Source organism: Saccopteryx bilineata, chromosome 4 (assembly GCF_036850765.1).
Source record: "Saccopteryx bilineata isolate mSacBil1 chromosome 4, mSacBil1_pri_phased_curated, whole genome shotgun sequence".
NCBI classification, from domain to species: domain Eukaryota; kingdom Metazoa; phylum Chordata; class Mammalia; order Chiroptera; family Emballonuridae; genus Saccopteryx; species Saccopteryx bilineata.
The window spans coordinates 90,035,873-90,055,030 of NC_089493.1; the positions used below are offsets into that span (position 1 = coordinate 90,035,873).

General features: G+C 39.2%; 1 protein-coding gene and 1 non-coding gene across 2 annotated transcripts; both read left to right on the forward strand.

Moving 5' to 3' along the window:
* The first annotated feature begins 1,276 nt into the window (after positions 1-1,276).
* LOC136335481 (olfactory receptor 11G2-like) lies at positions 1,277-18,052 on the forward strand. Its single transcript, XM_066276705.1, is given in 4 exon segments — positions 1,277-1,633; positions 16,778-17,287; positions 17,625-18,015; positions 18,018-18,052. Coding segments are annotated over 4 exon segments (1,293 nt in total).
* On the forward strand, positions 15,041-15,116 carry TRNAV-CAC (transfer RNA valine (anticodon CAC)). Its single transcript has one exon. It is a non-coding gene; the product is annotated as a tRNA-Val (tRNA).
* Positions 18,053-19,158: the final 1,106 nt, after the last annotated feature.

Below are 19,158 nucleotides of genomic sequence, written 5' to 3' on the forward strand. Positions count from 1 at the left end.
GATGCATCAAATCATAATGAAATTAAATTGTATCTAATAATAGTAAGATATTTTAATGTTACCAAGGGCATTCAAGTAAAAAATTTTAAATTTAGAATACATTGAGGGAGAAACTTCTGAAATTTTTTCAAACCATCTGTACAGAGTAATAAATAAAAACAATTTGAAATCCAACGTAGTTGCACTAACAACTGATAATACAAATACAACTTTCGGTAGGTGAAGATGCAAAGGGGTGAATAATGTGTATGTAAAATTACAAGAGTTACTCCAAAAGAAAATACTAGGAATAGGTTGTAATACACATATTTTGTTAAATGCAATCAACACAGCATCATGTGCCATGTCAATTGATGTAGAAGTAATAATAACTACAACTTATTTGCATTTTAGTCATTTTACCATTCATGTAGCTACTTTAAAATAATTTTGTGAAGAAGCCAATGTTGAATACAAAAAGCTTTCAGGATATTCAAAATCTAGATGGTTTGCTCTAACCCTTGCTATAGAGTGTGTTCTACAATTATTTGAGCCTCTCCATTCATATTTTTTAAGTTTAGACAAATGTCCTAAAATTCTGGAATTTTTTTCAACAATAAAATATCTGAGATATTAATGTATTGGGTTGGGGAATAAGTTCGTAGCATTTTTATATTTTCTTTTACAACGATTTTTTTGCTGTTTGGCAAAGGGTAGGTATTCATTCGATAAAACTCTTTCTGCTCTACAAAACTATGTTAATTGTATTTTTGAGTTATTTAATTTTTTATTAGTTTTGAGGCTTAGAAATGGAATACCCAGGAGGCAAAAATCAACATTTTTGACACCTGCTCTTCTTTGCTTTTCATCGAGGTCAAAAAGCTGCCGAAGCAGCCCGGGACTTTTGCGATGTGTATGGAGAAGGTGTCATACGCGAGTCTACAGCACGGAAATGGTTTGCAAAGTTCAAAAATGGCGACTTTGACATCGATGACACGTCCCGCAGTGGAAGGCCTTCTGAATTCGATGAAGAACGTCTCAAATCACTTTTGAAAGAGAACGGTCGCCAAACCAATCGTGAATTGGCGGAAAAAATGAACTGCGATCATAAAACAATTCTCAGTCACCTTCATTCAATGGGATTTACCGAAAAATTGGGAGCCTGGGTGCCTCACAAGCTCAACAAAAAAAACAAAGAAAGTCACCTTCAAATTGCTTCTCAGCATCTCGCCCACCATCGAGCAACACGTGGTCATAAACAGCACTTTTTGTACTGAATTGTCACAGGAGATGAGAAATGGTGCCTATACATCAATATGAAGCAAAGAAAGGAGTGGATGGCTCCAGAAGATACACCAAAGCTGAGAGTCAAGCCGACCTTCATCCAAAGAAGATCATGATATGTGTTTGGTGGGACTTGGAGGGCATGGTGCACTGGGAAATGCTCGAAAAGAATGCCACGGTCAACAAGGAGCTCTACGTTGCCCAGCTACACCGCGTGAATGAGGCTATTCGACTGAAAAGACCTGATCGACATGGTCAAACCATAATCCTTCACAACAACGCCAGGCCCCATGTTGCACAAGTCATCAAAGCCACACTCCAAGAGCTTGAATGGAAGGTCCTTCAGCATCCGCCCTATTCTCCGGACCTTGTACCGACCGATTACCATCTTTTCCGCTCCCTGTCAAACCATATGAAGGGCGTTACCTTTAATAACAAAGAGGTCCTTAAAAACTGGCTCAACAACTTCTTTGACACCAGACCAGGCGATTTTTGGTGGAATGGCATCAACAAATTGGTCGAGAGGTGGGAAGAGGTTGTGAACAGCAACGGCGAATATATAATTGATTAACTTATTGATATAATTATTGTTTTTTGTTTAAATAAAAGTCTTCGGTTAAAACGCTATGAACTTATTCCCCAACCCAATATTTTGTACATAATCAAGCATCTATTTTTCAAAAAATGATTCAAAAGATTGAAGGTAAACACATTTCAGCTATGGAAGTTAGTCTTTTATTTTTTGTGGCAGTGACAGAGAGTCAGAGAGAGGAACAGATAGGAACAGACAGACAGGAAAAGAGAGAGATGAGAAACATCAATTCTTCATTGCAGTTCCTTAATTGTCCATTGATTGATTTCTCATATGTGCCTTGACCAGGAGGAGGGGGAGGCACTACAGTAGACTGAGTGACCCCTTGCTCAAGCCAGTGACCTTGGGCTCAAACTGGTGAGCCTTGCTCAAACCCGATTAGCCTGTGCTGAAGCTAGTGACCTCGGGGTCTCGAACCTGGGTCCTCTGCGTCTCAGTCCAATACTCTATCCACTGTGCCACCACCTGGTTAGGTGAAGTTAGTCTTATTTTGAGTGACTTTATTCTTCAATATAATCTCCCTTTTTTGGAAAAATTTCTTCCTTTAATTATAAAAAGAAAATTGTCAGACTTAGAGGAATCAAATCTGGGCATAGCAGAAAAGTTTATCAAAGAAGTGTAAGATTTTTACCAGACATGTTTTCATATATCGAAGAATGGTCTGAAACAAACATCATTGGAAATAACAGTTTTCAATGGTGTTTTTTACTTCATCACAAGTATATTGGACAGATATTGAATCTTGTCTTGAGGTTTTATCTGAAGAAATACCAGACATCAAAATAGACAATTGTCTCTTTGATGAAATTAGAAGATTGAATGTATATTTAAATTCCAAAAAATTAATTCAATGGGAAAATAAACATTTCAAAATTGATAAAAGATGGGTGGAAATATTCAGCCATTTCAAAACTGAACATATTCCATGTGAAAATTCATTTATTCTTGTTCAATTTACATTGTGCTGCCCTGGAACTAATGTAGCAGTTGAAAGAATTTTTTTCAATTGCTAATGATTTTTGGAAAAGTGAGAAATCGAGATTGAATGTTGATACTCTAGCTGCAGCACTTGCCGTAAAATTGAATATAAAGGATATTTCTTGTTCTGATAATTTCAATATATTGTTACAATACATTGACAAAAAAAATTTATTCAGTGGAAAAGTATTCATTTAGATGATATTATTTCAATCAGTACTTTTTTCTTACAATTAATTGTTAAAAATTAATTGGCATGTAAGCATAATTACAATATTAAATATTACAAATGTTTTATTATGTATTTATCATATTATAGTATATTATTACTGCAATAAATAAAATGTTTCTTTTATTTACTATATTGTTTTCTGCAATTTATTTTTGCCCTCCTTTCCATTGTAAAAAAGTTGGTCACCTTAATCCCAAGGTTATCCTGCTATAAGGGCAAGGGAGTTGAGATATTGATATCTCAATTTTCATCTGTACCTTATTGAGATCTTCTGGGAAATGAGGAGGTCATTAACTTTACAGCTTTTCTGGCCTGGAGGAACAAGGAACAGGCAGACAAAGTAGGTTTTCCAATCAGGAAAATAAACCTCAGAAAAATAAATGCAAATGCCAGCAGTTGCACTGAAATGGAAAGAAGGAACTACAGAGGGGATATGGACAAAAGACCAATGACCTCTGTACTAACACCACCTCCAAAAATTCTGTGAGACTATGTCTGAGCTGAGGAGAATGACGAGAGGAGAAGACAAGAAATAAAAAGAATAAAAAAAAAAGAGGACACTTCTTAAGTTAACTCTCCACATCTATGTGAGTAAATTAATCTCCCTGGGATCTTCACTCCACAGAGTTTGACTTTCCCACTGTCAACCATCAATGCAGAGTGTTCTTGTCTAGTGCTCCGAGGGTAAAATTATTCACTTAACAAAAATATATGATCTTTTTTTCACAGAGAGCAAGCAGGTCATATTTTCCTGCTCCTTGCATAACTGATAATTTATTATTGGATATCAGACATTGTGAAATTTACTTACTAAGTGCTGGAAAAATTTTTTTTAAGATTTTATTTACTGAGGTGGCAAGATGGTGATGGAGTAGGCGGACGTTCAAACTTCCACCTCCCAGAACCAAAGTGGATTACAACTTAATTTTAAGAACCATCATCTGGAAAAAACAACATTGGACGAAACTAAGAGGACTCTTTAACCAAGGAACACAGAAGAAGCCACACTGAGACTGGTAGGAAAAGCCGAAATGCAGAGAGGGCTGCCCAGGTCCCTGAAGCAAACACCACCCAGAGAGACTCACATGGCAGGAAGAGAGTTTAGCACAGAGGGGAGGGACCTGAGCTCCAGGAACAAAGCCCCAGAGCCTAGAAGAGGCATACAAACAGTATTTAGCTGCGAAACAAGTCAGGATACTGTTTGTGAGAAAGAGACAAATTTCTCAGACCCAGGATTCTTCTTAAAGGGACCATGCTGAAAACATCTCTCACAACCACCCACCTGGAGCTCTGGGGGATGGGAGAGAAGAGAAGACCGGAGCAGTGGGAAGAGAGTGTAATCTAGGAGGCACGAGGAGAAACACTAACCTCTGGGCTGTGTCACTCCCAAATCTGAAGCGAATATTTCCCCTGGAAACAGCAATATCAGCAAAGGGAAGCAGGACACCAGCCAAACAAGTTCTCCCACGGCACTCAAAGCATAGTCACTTAGAAAGAGGGAGCTTTCGGGACTACAGTATTGAGTGTTAGGATCTGAGCTGCAGCGCCCCCACCCACAGGGCTGAGGGCTCGCCCAAGGGCAGGTGGCAGCAGAACATGGAAGCGCAGTTCCATCGGCAAGGGCAGAAGCTGGCCAGCCACGACTGAGATCCGGGTGTGAGCTCAGTCTTATCCAGCAGGGGTGGAGGGGAAGCACAAAAGTGGTCAGACCAAGCAGTGGGCCCGCCTGCAACCCTGCCTGTGGGAGAAGGGTGAAAGCCCCAAAAGAGGCAGAGACCCACCGCTGAGCAAGGGTGTACAGGTGGGCAGCCTCTCTAGGCCTGCGGAACCAAGGCTTGCAGCCTGAAACACAAGCTGGCTCCTCCCACAGAGGTGGGAAAAAGCCCAGAACAGGCAGAGTCCCACAACTGAGCACAGACACGCAGCCCCACCCAGCCCGCAGAGCCGAGGCTTGCAGCCAAGCCACAAGCAGGCTCCTCCCGCAGGGGTGGAGTGAAAACCCAAAAACAGGCGGAGATCCAAAGTTGAGCAAAGGTACTCACCCCTGCCTGTGGGCAGAGGCTTGCAGCCTGGGTGCAGCACATAAACCCACCTGCGAGGGCAGAACAAAGGCCCAGGCCACCAGGGCTTGTAGACCCGGGCATGTGATCACAGTTCCTCCCGTGGAGGAGAGGAGGAAACCACAGCAACAACACCAGTGGTCTGGCACCGGCAATATCCATACCCAAATGCCCTAGGCAGCAGCAGCAGAGGAGGGGTGGGCCTGCAGACAGACCACACCTAGGGATCACAGAAGCCACACCCATTGGACTCCAATGGCCACACCCTTCTTATACAGACAAAATAGGAAGGCAGAGAAATGCAACACAAATGAAATCCCCAGCAAAGGACATGAATGTGTCAGATATAACCAAATTATATCTGATGCAGAGCTTAAAATAACGATTGTTAGGATGCTCAAAGATTTTAGAACAATAGATGGTCATTACGAACACCTAAATAAAGACATAGCAAATATAAAGAAGGACATTGAAATAATAAAAAAGAATCAGTCAAAAATGACAAATACAATATGTGAAATGAAGACCACAATGGAAAGAATTAAAAGCAGGATGGATGAAGCTGAAAATCAAATCAGCAAATTAGAGGACAAGATAAATGAAGGCACAGAAGCAGAGCAGAAAAAAAGAAAAGAGACTCAAAAAGTCTGGGAAAACTCTAAGAGGGCTCTGTGACAACATGAAGAGAAATAACATCCACATCATGGGGTTCCTAAAGAAGAAGAGAAAGAACAAGGGATAGAGACTTTGTTCAACCATATCATAGCTAAAAGCTTCCCTAAATTAATGCAGGAAAACATCTCACAAGTTCAGGAAGGACAGAGAACTCTATTAAAGAGAAACTCAAAGAAACCTACACCAAGACACATCATAATTAAAATACCAAAGCAAAGTGATAGAGAGAAAATATTAAAAACTGCTACAGAAAAAAAGGTTATCACCTACAAAGGAGCCCCCATAAGGATGACATTTGACTTCTCAACAGAAACACTTGAGGCCAGAAGGGAATGGCAAAAAATATTCAAAGTAATGCAGATCAAGAGCCTACAACCAAGACTACTTTATCCAGCAACGCTGTCATTTAAAATTGAAGGAGAAATAAAAAGCTTCCCAAACAAAAAAACTCAAGGAATTTACTACCACCAAACCAATGCTTCAAGAAATGATAAGGGGCCTGCTATAAACAGATCAAAGGGGAAAAGGAATATAGCAAAAGAGGAATACAGCTTTAAAGAATAAAATGGCATAATACAACTACATATCAATAATAACCTTAAATGTAAATGGATTAAATGATCCAATCAAAAGACATAGGGTAGCTGCATGGAAAAGAAAACAGGACCCATACATATGCTATCTACAAGAGACACATTTTAAAACAAAAGATGCACATAGACTAAAGGTAAATGGGTAGAAAAAATATTTCATGCAAATGGAAATGAAAATAAAGCTGGGGTAGCAATATTTATATCAGACAAAATGGACTTTAAAACAAAAACTATTGTAAGAGATAAAGAAGGTCACTATATAATGATAAAGGGAGCAATCCAACAGGAAGATATAGCCATTTTAAATATCTATGCACCTAATATAGAGCACCTAAATATATAAAGCAGACTTTGATAGATATAAAAGGCGAGATCAACAGCAATACTATAATAGTAAGAGATTTCTTTTTTTTTTTTAGTGATTTTTGTATTTTTTTTAATAAATTTTTATTAATGGTAATGGGATGACATTAATAAATCAGGGTACATATATACAAAGAAAACATGTCTAGGTTGTTTTGTCATTAAATTATGTTGCGTACCCCTCGCCCAAAGTCAAATTGTCCTCCGCCACCCTCTATTTAGTTCTCTGTGCCCCTCCCCCTCCCCCTAACTCTCTCCCTCCCTCCCTCCCATGTCCTCCCTCCCTCCCATGTCCTCCCTCCTCCCACCCCTGGTAACCACCACACTCTTGTCTCTTAGTCTCATTTTTATGTTCCACCAATGTATGGAATCATGTAGTTCTTGGTTTTTTCTGATTTAATAGTAGGAGATTTCAATACACCACTAACACCACTAGATCCTCAAGAAAAAAAAATTAACAAAGAAACAGCGAACTTAGAGGACACACTAGATCAATTAGATTTAATATATATCTTCAGAACCTTTCACTCTAAAGCAGCAAAATATACATTCTTTTCAAGTGCTCATGGTATATTCTCTATGATAGACCATATGTTAGACAAAAGCAGTCTCAACAAATTTAAGAACATTGAAATCATATCAAGTATCTTCTCTGATCACAATGGCTTAGAACTAGAAATCAACTACAATAGAAAAACTGAAAAATACTCAAACACTTGGAAACTAAATAGCATGTTATTAAATAACGAATAGATTAACAATGAGATCAAAGAAGAAATAACAAAATTCCTAAAAACGAATGATAATGAGCATACATCAACTGAAAATTTATGGGACACACCAAAAACAGTCCTGAGAAGGAAGTTCATAGCATTATAGGCATACCTTAAGAAGATAGAAAAAGCTCAAATAAACAATTTAACCCTGCATCTAAAAGAACTAGAAAAAGAACAGCAAGTAAAGCCGAGAGCTAGTAGAAGGAAGGAAATAATAAAGATCAGAGCAGAAATAAATGACATAGAGGCTAAAGAAACAATATAGAGGATCAATGAAACCAGGAGCTGGTTCTTTGAAAAGGTAAACAAGATCAATGAATCTTTAACCAGACTCACCAAGAAAAATAGAGAGAGGACTCAAATAAATAAAATTAAAAATGAGAGTGGAGAAATAACAACTGACACAACAGAAATACAAAATATTGTAAGAAAATTGTATAAAGAACTGTATGTCAAAAAATTAGACAACCTAGATGAAATGGACAAATTCCTTGAAACATATAATCTTCCAAAAATTAATCTGGAAGAATCAGAAAACCTAAACAGACTGATTACAACAAATGAGATCGAAACAGTTATCAAAAAACTCCCAAAAAAGAAAAGTCCTGGACCTGATGGCTTCACAAGTGAATTCTACCAAATATTTAAAGAAGAACTAACTCCTATCCTTTTCAAGCTATTTCAAAAAATTCAAGAGGAAGGAAGACTTCCAGGCTCCTTTTATGAGGCGAGTATAATTCTGATTCCAAAACCAGGCAAAGACAACACAAAGAAAAAAAATTATAGGCCAATATCCCTGATGAATTTAGATGCTAAAATCCTCAACAAAATATTATCAAACTGGATCCAGCAATATATGAAAAAAAACATACATCATGATCAAGTTGGATTTATTCTGGGGAGGCAAGGCTGGTACAATGTTTGCAAATTAATGTGTTTCATCACATAAACAAAAGGACGGAGAAAAACCACATGATAATTTCAATAGATGCAGAAAAAGCATTTGATAAAATCCAGCACCCATTCATGATCAAAACTCTCAGCAAAGTGGGAATACAGGGAACACATCTCAACATGATAAAGGCCATCTATGACAAACCCACTTCCAACATCATACTCAATGGGCAAAAATTAAAAGTAATCCCCTTAAGATCAGGAACAAGGCCCCCTTTCACCACTCCTATTCAACATAATTCTGGAAGTCCTAGCCACAACATTTAACCAAGGAGGTTAAAGACTTGTACTCGGAAAATTATAAAACATTGATAAAAGAAATCAAGGAAGATACAAACAAGTAGAAGCATATACTATGCTCATGGTTAGGAAGAATAAACATCATTAAAATGTCTATATTACCCAAAGCAATTTATAAATTCAATGCAATACTAATTAAAATACCAATGACATACTTCAAAGATATAGAAAAAATATACCAAAAATTTATATGGAACCAAAACAGAACATGAATAGCGTCAGCAATCTTGAAAAGAAAGAATAAAGTCGGAGGTATCACACTTCCTGATATCAAGTTACACCACAAGGTCATTGTACTCAAAAACAGCCTGTACTGACATAAGAACAGGTATATAGATCAATGGAACAGAATAGAGAACCCAGAAATAAACCCACACCTTTATGGACAACTGATATTTGACAAAGGAGGTAAGAGCATACAATGGAGTAAAGATACCCTCTTTAACAAATGGTGTTGAGAAAATTGGACATCTACCTGCAAAAAAATGAAACTAGACCACCAACTTACACCATTCACAAAAATAAACTCAAAATGGATAAAAGACTTAAATATAAGCCGTGAAACTATAAGTATCTTAGAAGAAAAAATATGCAGTAAGCTCTCCGACATCTATCGCAGCAATATATTTGCTGATTTATCTCCAAGGGCAAGTAAAATAAAAGACAGGATAAACAAATGGGACTATATCAAACTAAAAAGCTTCTGCACAGCTAAAGACAATAAGAACAGAATAAAAAGACAAACTACACAATGGGAGAACATTTCAACAATATGTCTGATAAGGGGTTAATAACCAAAATTTATAAAGAACTTGTAAAACTCAACACCAGGAAGACAAACAATACAATCAAAAAATGGCAAAAGAAATGAATAGACACTTCTCCAAAGAGGACATATAGATGGTCAATAGGCATATGAAAAAATGCTCAACATCACTAATCATTAGAGAAATGCAAATTAAAATCACAATGAGATATCACCTCACTCATGTTAGAATGGTGCTCATCAACAAAACAACACAGAATAAGTGCTGGTGAGCATGTGGATAAAGGGAACCCTCCTGCACTGCTGGTGGAAATGCAGACTGGTGCAGCCACTATGGAAAACAGTATGGAGATTTCTCAAAAATTTAAAAATTTCACTTTTAGGAATAATCCCCAAGAACACCATAGCACTGTTTCAAAAGGAGAAATGCACCCCCATGTTTATGGCAGCATTGTTCACAATAGCAAAGATCTGGAAACAGCCCAAGTGTTTGTCAGTGGACGAGTGGATTAAAAAGCTTTGGTACATATATACTATGGAATACTACTCAGCCATAAGAAATGATGACATCGGATCACTAACAACAACATGGATGGAACTTGATAATATTATACTGAGTGAAATAAGTAAATCAGAAAAAACTAAAAACTATATGATTCCATACATAGGTGGGACATAAAAATGAGACTCAGAGACATGAACAAGAGTGTGATGGTGCAGAGGGGAGGGGCACAAAGAAAACCAGATAGAAGGTGACGGAGGACAATTTAACTTTGGGTGATGAGTATACAACATAACCAAATGTCAAAATGACATGGAGGTGTTTTCTCTGAACATATATACCCTGATTTATCAATGTCACCCCATTAAAATTAATAATAAATTTTAAATACACATATATATATATGATCTTCTATTGTGTGTGTAAATCACACAATGTGGCTGTGACACAAGGACATCTGCAAGAAATAGTGGGAAACAGGTAGCAATGATAATGATAAGTTAGGGCTAACCCAGGGGTCTTTGTTTGCCACTTCTGATTTTCTGTTGTGAACAGAAGGAAATATCAAAGCTATTCAAACAAGGCAATAAAATGGACTAGAAGAATAGGAAACTGCCTAGAGCAAGCAGAAATTTTTTTTTTTCAATAATAGGGTGTGTGCTTGTGTTTTAAAAGCTACACACATTAGGTTTAGATGACAGAAAATGGAAGCTTATTTTTAAAGCTGATATATTTATGTTTAAATAATTAGGATGACTTCTACCTGAGAAAATTTTAAAGCTTTCATTGAAAATAAATTCTTAAATGCAAAAAGAAAAAATGGACTGGAAAGTCTATGATGAAAGTTCTTCCACTGTTGGGAATAGAAAGATAGAAAATGAGAATGATGAAGGTGAAGAGCCCAATTCCCTGATGCAATTGGTGGAGTGGGGCTATAAAATGCCCTGCCCTGTCTTTTCTTGAATCTGGAAAGTGTACCCTGAGCTGTTTGAGGCTCGCAGGGCCACCACAAACAAGAAAGGAAGAAATTTATAAGAAAGCCAAGGTGATGCTGAAAAGAGATGGATTCCTGCTGTAACTGTACAGATCTCTATGCCTGAGGTCTCATCATACCTCCAGCCCATCTCTGCTTTCTGGATAGTAAAAGGAGGCATTGTCCCCAAAATCCATAATTAACACCACTTACTAAAGGTCCAGTGAATAGCTTCCTGCATTAGAGCCACAACACCCTGTGTTATGTGGGGGAGATGAAAATTTCTCCCTTCCTCTTGGTTTTTAAGGATGGTTGAATAATTAGCATGATAAAAGGTAGATTAACAGGAGAAAGTCAGTTTTAATACTAATTCAGAGAGAATTTACATAAACAAGCAAATTCCATAGACAGTAAGGAAATAAGATGAGGTATATATGCCATTCTGGACTAAAGAGGAAGAGATAGGGGTCTAGGACTTCAAAGGGAATTAAGGCAGAAAGTGGCCTATCTTAAATTCCTTTGGGAGAAGGTCAAAGGTTCTTCTTGAGCCTTTTGTTTTTATTTTATGCCAGACAAACACATTTTGGAGTGGCACATTTTGTTTCCCTAGAGTTGGTTTTGCTTCCCTAAAGTTATTCCCTTGGACTCCTGGTAGGTACTTTGAGTCAGCTTGAGGACTGATTAGATCTCACACTGTCCCTGAGAAGTTTGAGGATGGCAAAGGTAATGTTTTCTACTCTTACTGGAAAACAAAAGCAGTAGGCATCAGGGTCTCCAGAAAAGAAAAGCCAAAGTAAAGGAAAGAACTAACACAGAGCAATGTCCCAACATTATTCTCCTTCTAGAAGTCATAATTGATCCTAATGGAGTAGGGATCACTCCCTGGAGGCTCTGCTTATAATCCCTATATCTTCCAGAAAACACTGCGAGATTTTCACCCTATCTCTATTCCTTCACTCATTTATGGTTATTGTGGAGATCACCTCTCCTTCCAGAAAGATCAGAAACCATTAGAGAAACTTCAGGTTTGGATTTCCCGCTCATCTGTGAAAGGACATGATGTAATGCTTAGATAAGAAAATAAACATTAAAGAGCAAGGAAAACTACTGCCTTCTGAATTAGTCTCTTTTTCATTTTGCTTCAGCTATATATTATATGGCTAACAATTCCTAAGCATTACTGTGTACCAGGTTCTAGACCAGCACTTCTACATGTTACCTCATTCAGACTTCTCAATTCTTTGGTGTTACTGTGTCCATTTTACAGCTGAAGGAACTCACCATTGTACCTTCTTGGACTATCCTTGGAAAAAAAGTAAAATATCAGAGAAATCCCTCTCTCATCTTCAAATATTATAGCTCAGGACCAGGCTAACCTAGATTGGGTTTATTCCAATCTCTCTAAAATATAATGGGGGTGAGGATGTAGTTTTGTTTTGTTTGCCTTTGTTAAGTAACTCAGTCCAAGCCTCTTGTATTCACATAAACACAGATTTGACACCATTGTATCCATATGCACACTGCCACAGTGCTTTCTGCAGCTGATTCAGAACTGTCTCTTTGGACAGCTCCAGCTTACCTTTGTGCCAAGTAAACACTGCAGCTCTCTGTACCCAGGAACCAGGTAATAAAAGGTGAGTTAAAATGTTTGTTAGAAATTTATTTTTCACCCACTGTCAATTTAGCTATGTCAAGCATAAAGGGGTGATGGCGCCCTGGCTGATTGGCTCAGTGGTAGAGCGTTGGCCTGGCGTGCAGGAGTCCCGGGTTCAATTCCCGGCCAGGGCACACAGGAGAAGCGCCCATCTGCTTTTCTACCCCTCCCCCTCTCCTTCCTCTCTGTTTCTCTCTTTTTCTCCTGCAGCCAAGGCTCCATTGGAGCAAAGTTGGCCCAGGCGCTGAGGATGGCTTTATGGCCTCTGCCTCAGGCACTAGAATGGCTCTGGTTGGGACAGAGTGATGCAGAGCATCGCCCCCTGGTGGGCGTGCCGGGTGGATCCCGGGCGGGCGCATGCGGGAGTCTGTCTGACTGCCTCCCCATTTCCAACTTCAGAAAAATACAAAAAAAAAGGGGGGGATGATGGCACACAGAGACTCATTTTTCACACACTTCTTGTTTTTTTAGGGAAGCTTTGTCAGACTCAAAGTTGAACAATTACCAAGAGGAAGTCAGTCTGAATATTTTGGCTTCATGTGTAAGTGACAAATTATCCAACTAATGCTTTTATTTGCAAGGTAAATGTAACTAAAATATCACCTCTAGATCTATAAAGTTTCAATATTATGTATGCTTGTGGTAGACTTGCAATAGGAGTAAGCATTTTATAATGAAAAGTGATCAAAATCATACAATCCTATTACCTTTACATATAAAGAAAACAAAGCTTATAGGGATTTAAAGACCCTACTAGAGCCACTAAGCAAGTTTGTTATAATGTTGAATCTAGAACTTTTCATAATGCTCTCTCTCCTACTTCACTATCCAGAGCTGTGAGACCATAATTATCTTTAGCAGTCAGAAAGATAACATCTGCATGGGGTGAGACATGTTCTACCACCCAGAACATTCAATCTCCCATTACGTCCTTTCAGTGAATTCCTCTCAAATCTGGGCTAACACTCCAGGAGCATCATGTGATTTGGAGACTTTCTTGTGCATTTCATTTTCTAAATTTTCATGTCACAGGTTTTTTTGAGGTTCAACTTGGCAAATTCTTATTATCCATCTATATTCTCTATCATTGTAAATTCTTATTTTGCTCAGACTGTGCTGGGCACTGGGGACAAAAAGTGAACACAGACGGCAAAAGCAATGACCCTGAGTCAGGAAAGTACTTGGTTGTTTCGAAAAACTGAAAGATCAATGTTATATTACTGAAGTATTGTGTGGAGGAGGGAAGCCGTGTGCATATGCATGTGTGTGTGTGTGTGTGTGTATATAAAGACAGAGAGAGAAAGAGGTAAATCTCAGTGGCTTTGGAAAATTATTTTTGTAATTTAGCAGAAATCTGGCCCAATGGGTCTGTTAGCTTATCAGAACAAGTTGATTCCAACTGCTTATCTCTAGAGGTCTCCTCCCTTTCTAATAAGGTCACCTCCTGACCAAGGAAGTTCCATTGTTTTACCATTCAGTATACAGACCTTGTTTTTTGTCCCTCTAAATATATAAGGCAGGGCTCAGCAAACTACGGCCAGCGGACCAAATCTGGCCAGCTCCCTGTTTTTGTACAGCCAGTGAATTAAAAATTTTTACATTTTAAATTTAAGTTTGGAAAGCAATATAAGATTAACATTCTGTGACACATGCAGATTTTGCATGACCAGTGGTGGCACGGTAGATAGAGCATTGATCTGAAATACTGAGGTCTCCAGTTCAAAATCCTGAGGTTGCTGACTTGAGCATGGGCTTCCCAGATTGAGCACAGGTCGCTGGCTTGAGTACAGGACCACTGACATGATCCCAAGCTCACTGGCTTGAGCTCAAGGTTGCTGGCTTGAGCAAGGGGTCACTGGCTCAGCTTGAGACTCTGGTCAAGGCACATATGAGAAGCAATGAAAAATTAAATTGAAGCAACTACTAGCTGACACCTCTTACCTCTCTCCACCCTCTCACCCCCTTCTTCTCTCTTTCTCTCTCTCTCAAAAAAAAAATAGAGTCTGCAGATCTGTGGAGGAGATTTTAGTGGACCCAAATATCCATCATGCAATGAAATCAGGAAATCTGAGTTTAAAATGACACAGAATGGGATTTAAAATATTATGTACTGTGTTACAATTACTTCCCCAGGCTCCTCAGCCCCCATCAAAATTGTAATCCTCTTTCAGTACAACATTTGAAGCACCTGCACTATTTTTAAGAAGGGGTATCATCTTGCTGCTGTTACCTTTACTCTTGGTACTAAAGGTTTCAAGAACTTAAATATTTCTAGTAAATAATTATTAGACTCCCTGGCCCCCCATGCCAAATTTCAAAAAGCAACACATGGATTTAACATAGGAAAAAGTGTGGAAGAGCCCTGGTCAGTTGGCTCAGTGGTAGAGCATTGGCCTCACGTGCAGGAGTCCCAGGTTCGATTCCCGGCCAGGGCACACAGGAGAAGCACCCATCTGCTTCTCCACCCCTCTCCCTCTCCTTCCTCTCTGTCTCTCTCTTCCCCTCCTGCAGCCAAGGCTCCATTGGAGCAAAGTTGGCCTGGGCACTGAGGATGGCTCCATGGCCTCTGCCTCAGGTGCTAGAATAGCCCTGGTTGCAACAGAGCAATGCCCCAGATGGGCAGAGCATCGTCCCCTGGTGGGCGAGCCGGGTGGATCCCAGTTGGGCACATGCGGGAGTCTGTCTGACTGCCTCCCCATTTCCAACTTCAGAAAAATACAAAAAAAATTTTTTTTAAAGTGTGGAGGATACATAGACTTTCTTTATTTTGTTCATTTATACATTTATGTACAGAGGATTCTAATTCATTTCAAGGCCTGAGTGCATGATTGCTTAACAAAGGCATTCAAACTCATCTAGAGCAAAAGAATGTCATTATGCAGATACTCTATCTTTAAAAGTCATTCTGCTTGAGGTGCTCCCAAGTAGTTACTGGAGATGGAGCAAATTTTTAGTTTCCCATCCCTACAAATACACTGCTATTTAGAATTCCATGTTATCAATAACGTCCACAATTTATATCATTGTAATAGAATTATAATGACTCTAAAAGGGAAAATCATATCTCTTTTCCAAGTAAGCACAGACTTATTTCAACATTAATAATTCTTTCACCTTGGTCTACCAGGATTGCTGTTTTAACACAGTAGAAACTAAGGTTAATTTCCTATACTTGATTTCACTGTTTTACACATGAAATTGGTGTATAATATTTTTAAGTTAATAAGTTACTCATGTAGCTTGGTATAAGGTCACTTTTAAAAGTCACATAGAGCCCTGGCCGGTTGGCTCAGTGGTAGAGCGTTGGCCTGGCGTGCAGAAGTCCCGGGTTCAATTCCCGGCCAGGGCACACAGGAGAAGCGCCCATCTGCTTCTCCACCCCTCCCCCTCTCCTTCCTCTCTGTCTCTCTCTTCCCCTCCCGCAGCCCAGCTGAGGCTCCATTGGAGCAAAGATGGCCTGGGCGCTGGGGATGGCTCCTTGGCCTCTGCCCCAGGTGCTAGAGTGGCTCTGGTCGCAACAGAGCGACGTCCAGGAGGGGCAGAGCATCGACCCCTGGTGGGCAGAGCGTCGCTCCCTGGTGGGCGTGCCGGGTGGATCCCGGTCGGGCGCATGCGGGAGTCTGTCTGACTGTCTCTCCCCATTTCCAGCTTCAGAAAAAAAAAAAGTCACATAGAAGTAACTCAAAAAGTTCTATGAGTTTGTGTTAGTTACATGGCTACACAATTTGATTCAGTCTCTGCCACAACTGCAATTGATGTCACCTCTCCTGAAAATGGAAAAAATTCCACTTTTCTAAAGATACAGACTTAGTAGATGGAGACTCTATTAAGAGTAACATCTAATATAATCTTTAAACATCTCTATGTAATTCTCCTTCAAGAGCTTATCAATTCTAATAAAAATTTATCTTAAGTCTTCAATGAAAATGCAAATGAGAAGAAAGAAGCAATATATTCAATATTCAGTCCTACAGGAAAAATTTAACTAGCTATTGATATATAAGTCTTTATTTTCTTTCCCAATATAGTTTAAATATAAATCTGGATCTCCATCTGTCTATTTCTAGTCTTTTTATATTTGCTGGTCCTTTCACAGTTTTACAAACTCATAAAAATCTCCAACAACTCGAGCACAATCACTGGCTTCACCCTTCTGGGATTCCCTGGCTCCAGGAATGGACAAGTCCTCCTCTTTGTGGTCTTCTCCATTGTCTACCTCCTACCTCTCATGGCCAACGGTTCTATTATCTGTGCTGTGTGCTGGGATCAGAGACTCCACACCCCCATGTACATCCTCCTTTCCAACTTCTCCTTCCTGGAGATCTGGTATGTCACCTCCACTGTCCCCAACATGTTGGCCAACTTTCTCTCTGACACCAAGGTCATATCTTTTGCTGGGTGCTTTCTCCAGTTTTACTTTTTTCTCTCTTTGGGTTCTACTGAATGCTTTTTCTTGGCTATAATATCATTTGATCAATACCTTGCTATCTGCCAGCCTCTACACTATCCAACCATTATGACTGGACGTCTCTGCACCAATCTTATAGTCAGTTGCTGGGTACTTGGTTTCTTCTGGTTCCTGATTTCTATCATCATCATCTCCCAAATATCTTTTTGTGCAGGGGTCCCCAAACTCCGGCCCGCGGGCCACATGCGGCCCCCTGAGGCCATTTATCCGGCCCCCACCGCAGTTCTGGAAGGGTACCTCTTTCATTGGTGGTCAGTGAGAGGAGCATAGTTTCCATTGAAATACTGGTCAGTTTGTTGATTTAAATTTACTTGTTCTTTATTTTAAATATTGTATTTGTTCCCATTTTGTTTTTTACTTTAAAATAAGATATGTGCAGTGTGAATAGGGATTTGTTCATAGTTTTTTTTATAGTCCTGCCCTCCAACGGTCTGAGAGACAGTGAACTGGCCCCCTGTGTAAAAAGTTTGGGGACCCCTGTTTTTGTGGCTCCATGATTATTGACCACTTCCTGTGTGACCCACGTCCTCTTCTAGCACTTACTTGTAAAAAAGCTTCTGCAATAGAACTTTTCTTCTCCGTTTTAAATCCTCTGCCTGGCGTCATTCTCTTTCTCTTCATCATGTTCTCCTATGCTCTGGTCCTAAGAGCTGTATTGAAAGTACCTTCAGAAGCTAGGAGAAGAAAAGCATTCTCCACCTGTGGGTCTCATCTGGCTGTGGTTTCACTGTTCTATGGTTCAGTACTAATCGTGTATGGGAGTCCAACGTCTAAGCATAATGCTGGAATGCTGAAGATTGTGACCCTGTTTTACTCTGTTGTGACCCCATTTCTTAACCCTGTAATATATAGTCTTAGGAACAAAGATAGAAAAAGGCCTTGCAGAAATTTCTGGAAATATAAAAAGTGTTATTCGCCAAGACTCTTAGGCAATTAGAGCTCAAAATTGTATTTGACTTATTTACAAACATTTTTAAGTGCTACTTAACTTATTTTCATATTTTAAAAATGGTTTTTTTCAGAGAATTATTTATTTTAGTGTTGGCCAAAACCTTAACCACATATTAGCATGTGTCTATGGTTTGTTTTTTCTCTTGGTTCTGATTATTTGCCCTAGTTCTTAGCATTCTTCAATTTTTAATTGAATGCTTGATGTTATATTTCAAAAATTGTGAAGATAATGAGTATAGTAACTCAATAAAAATTAAGAGTTGTCCTAGTATTAGATTCAGTAGAGGCAGACTATGCTAATTTCATTTAAAGATTTTCTTTAATTGTTATAAAAATGGTCTATGGCAGTTTTGTTCTCATTTCTGAGATGTAATTCTTACTCCAGAAATATAGCTTTTCTAAGATCTCACTGCAAGTCTGGATAGTTTTCAGGACACCTCCACCTTAGCCCTTTCTATTTTTGTACTCCTTGAACCCTATATTCCTAAAACCTCTACCCAGCTCTTTAGACTCCCAGTTTCTGCTTTCTGTTAGATTTCTTGAAATCTCATCTAGCACATTAATGGCTTAGAAATCCAAAAATGAGAAATGCAACATGGCAATGGAGTAAGCAGACATTCCAACTGCCACTCCAAAGGACCAAACTGGAGTTATAATTAAATTTAAGAACAATCATCCTAAAAAACCAACCTTGGACAAAATGAAGAGGAATCTATAACCAAGGAGTCACAGAAAAGCCACATCCAGATTGGTCGGAAGTGCAAAGATATGAAAAGTGCTGTCCCCACACCCACAAGCAGTGACTGAGTTTCCAGAGGGACATCTCAGCTATAGGGGAGGTTAGCCTTAGAGGTGTGGGTCCTACACCCCAGGATGGGCACCCCATCTTAGAGCACCAAAGACTAGAAGAGGGGCCCACATAGCATTTGGGGGTGAAAAGAGGCAAGGTTTCTGTCTGTCTGAAAGAGATGAGTTCTTGGAGATGCAGGCACCTGCTTAAAGGACCAACACAGAAAATCTAATTTACAGCCTCTTATCCTGGGATCTGGCAGAGGGAG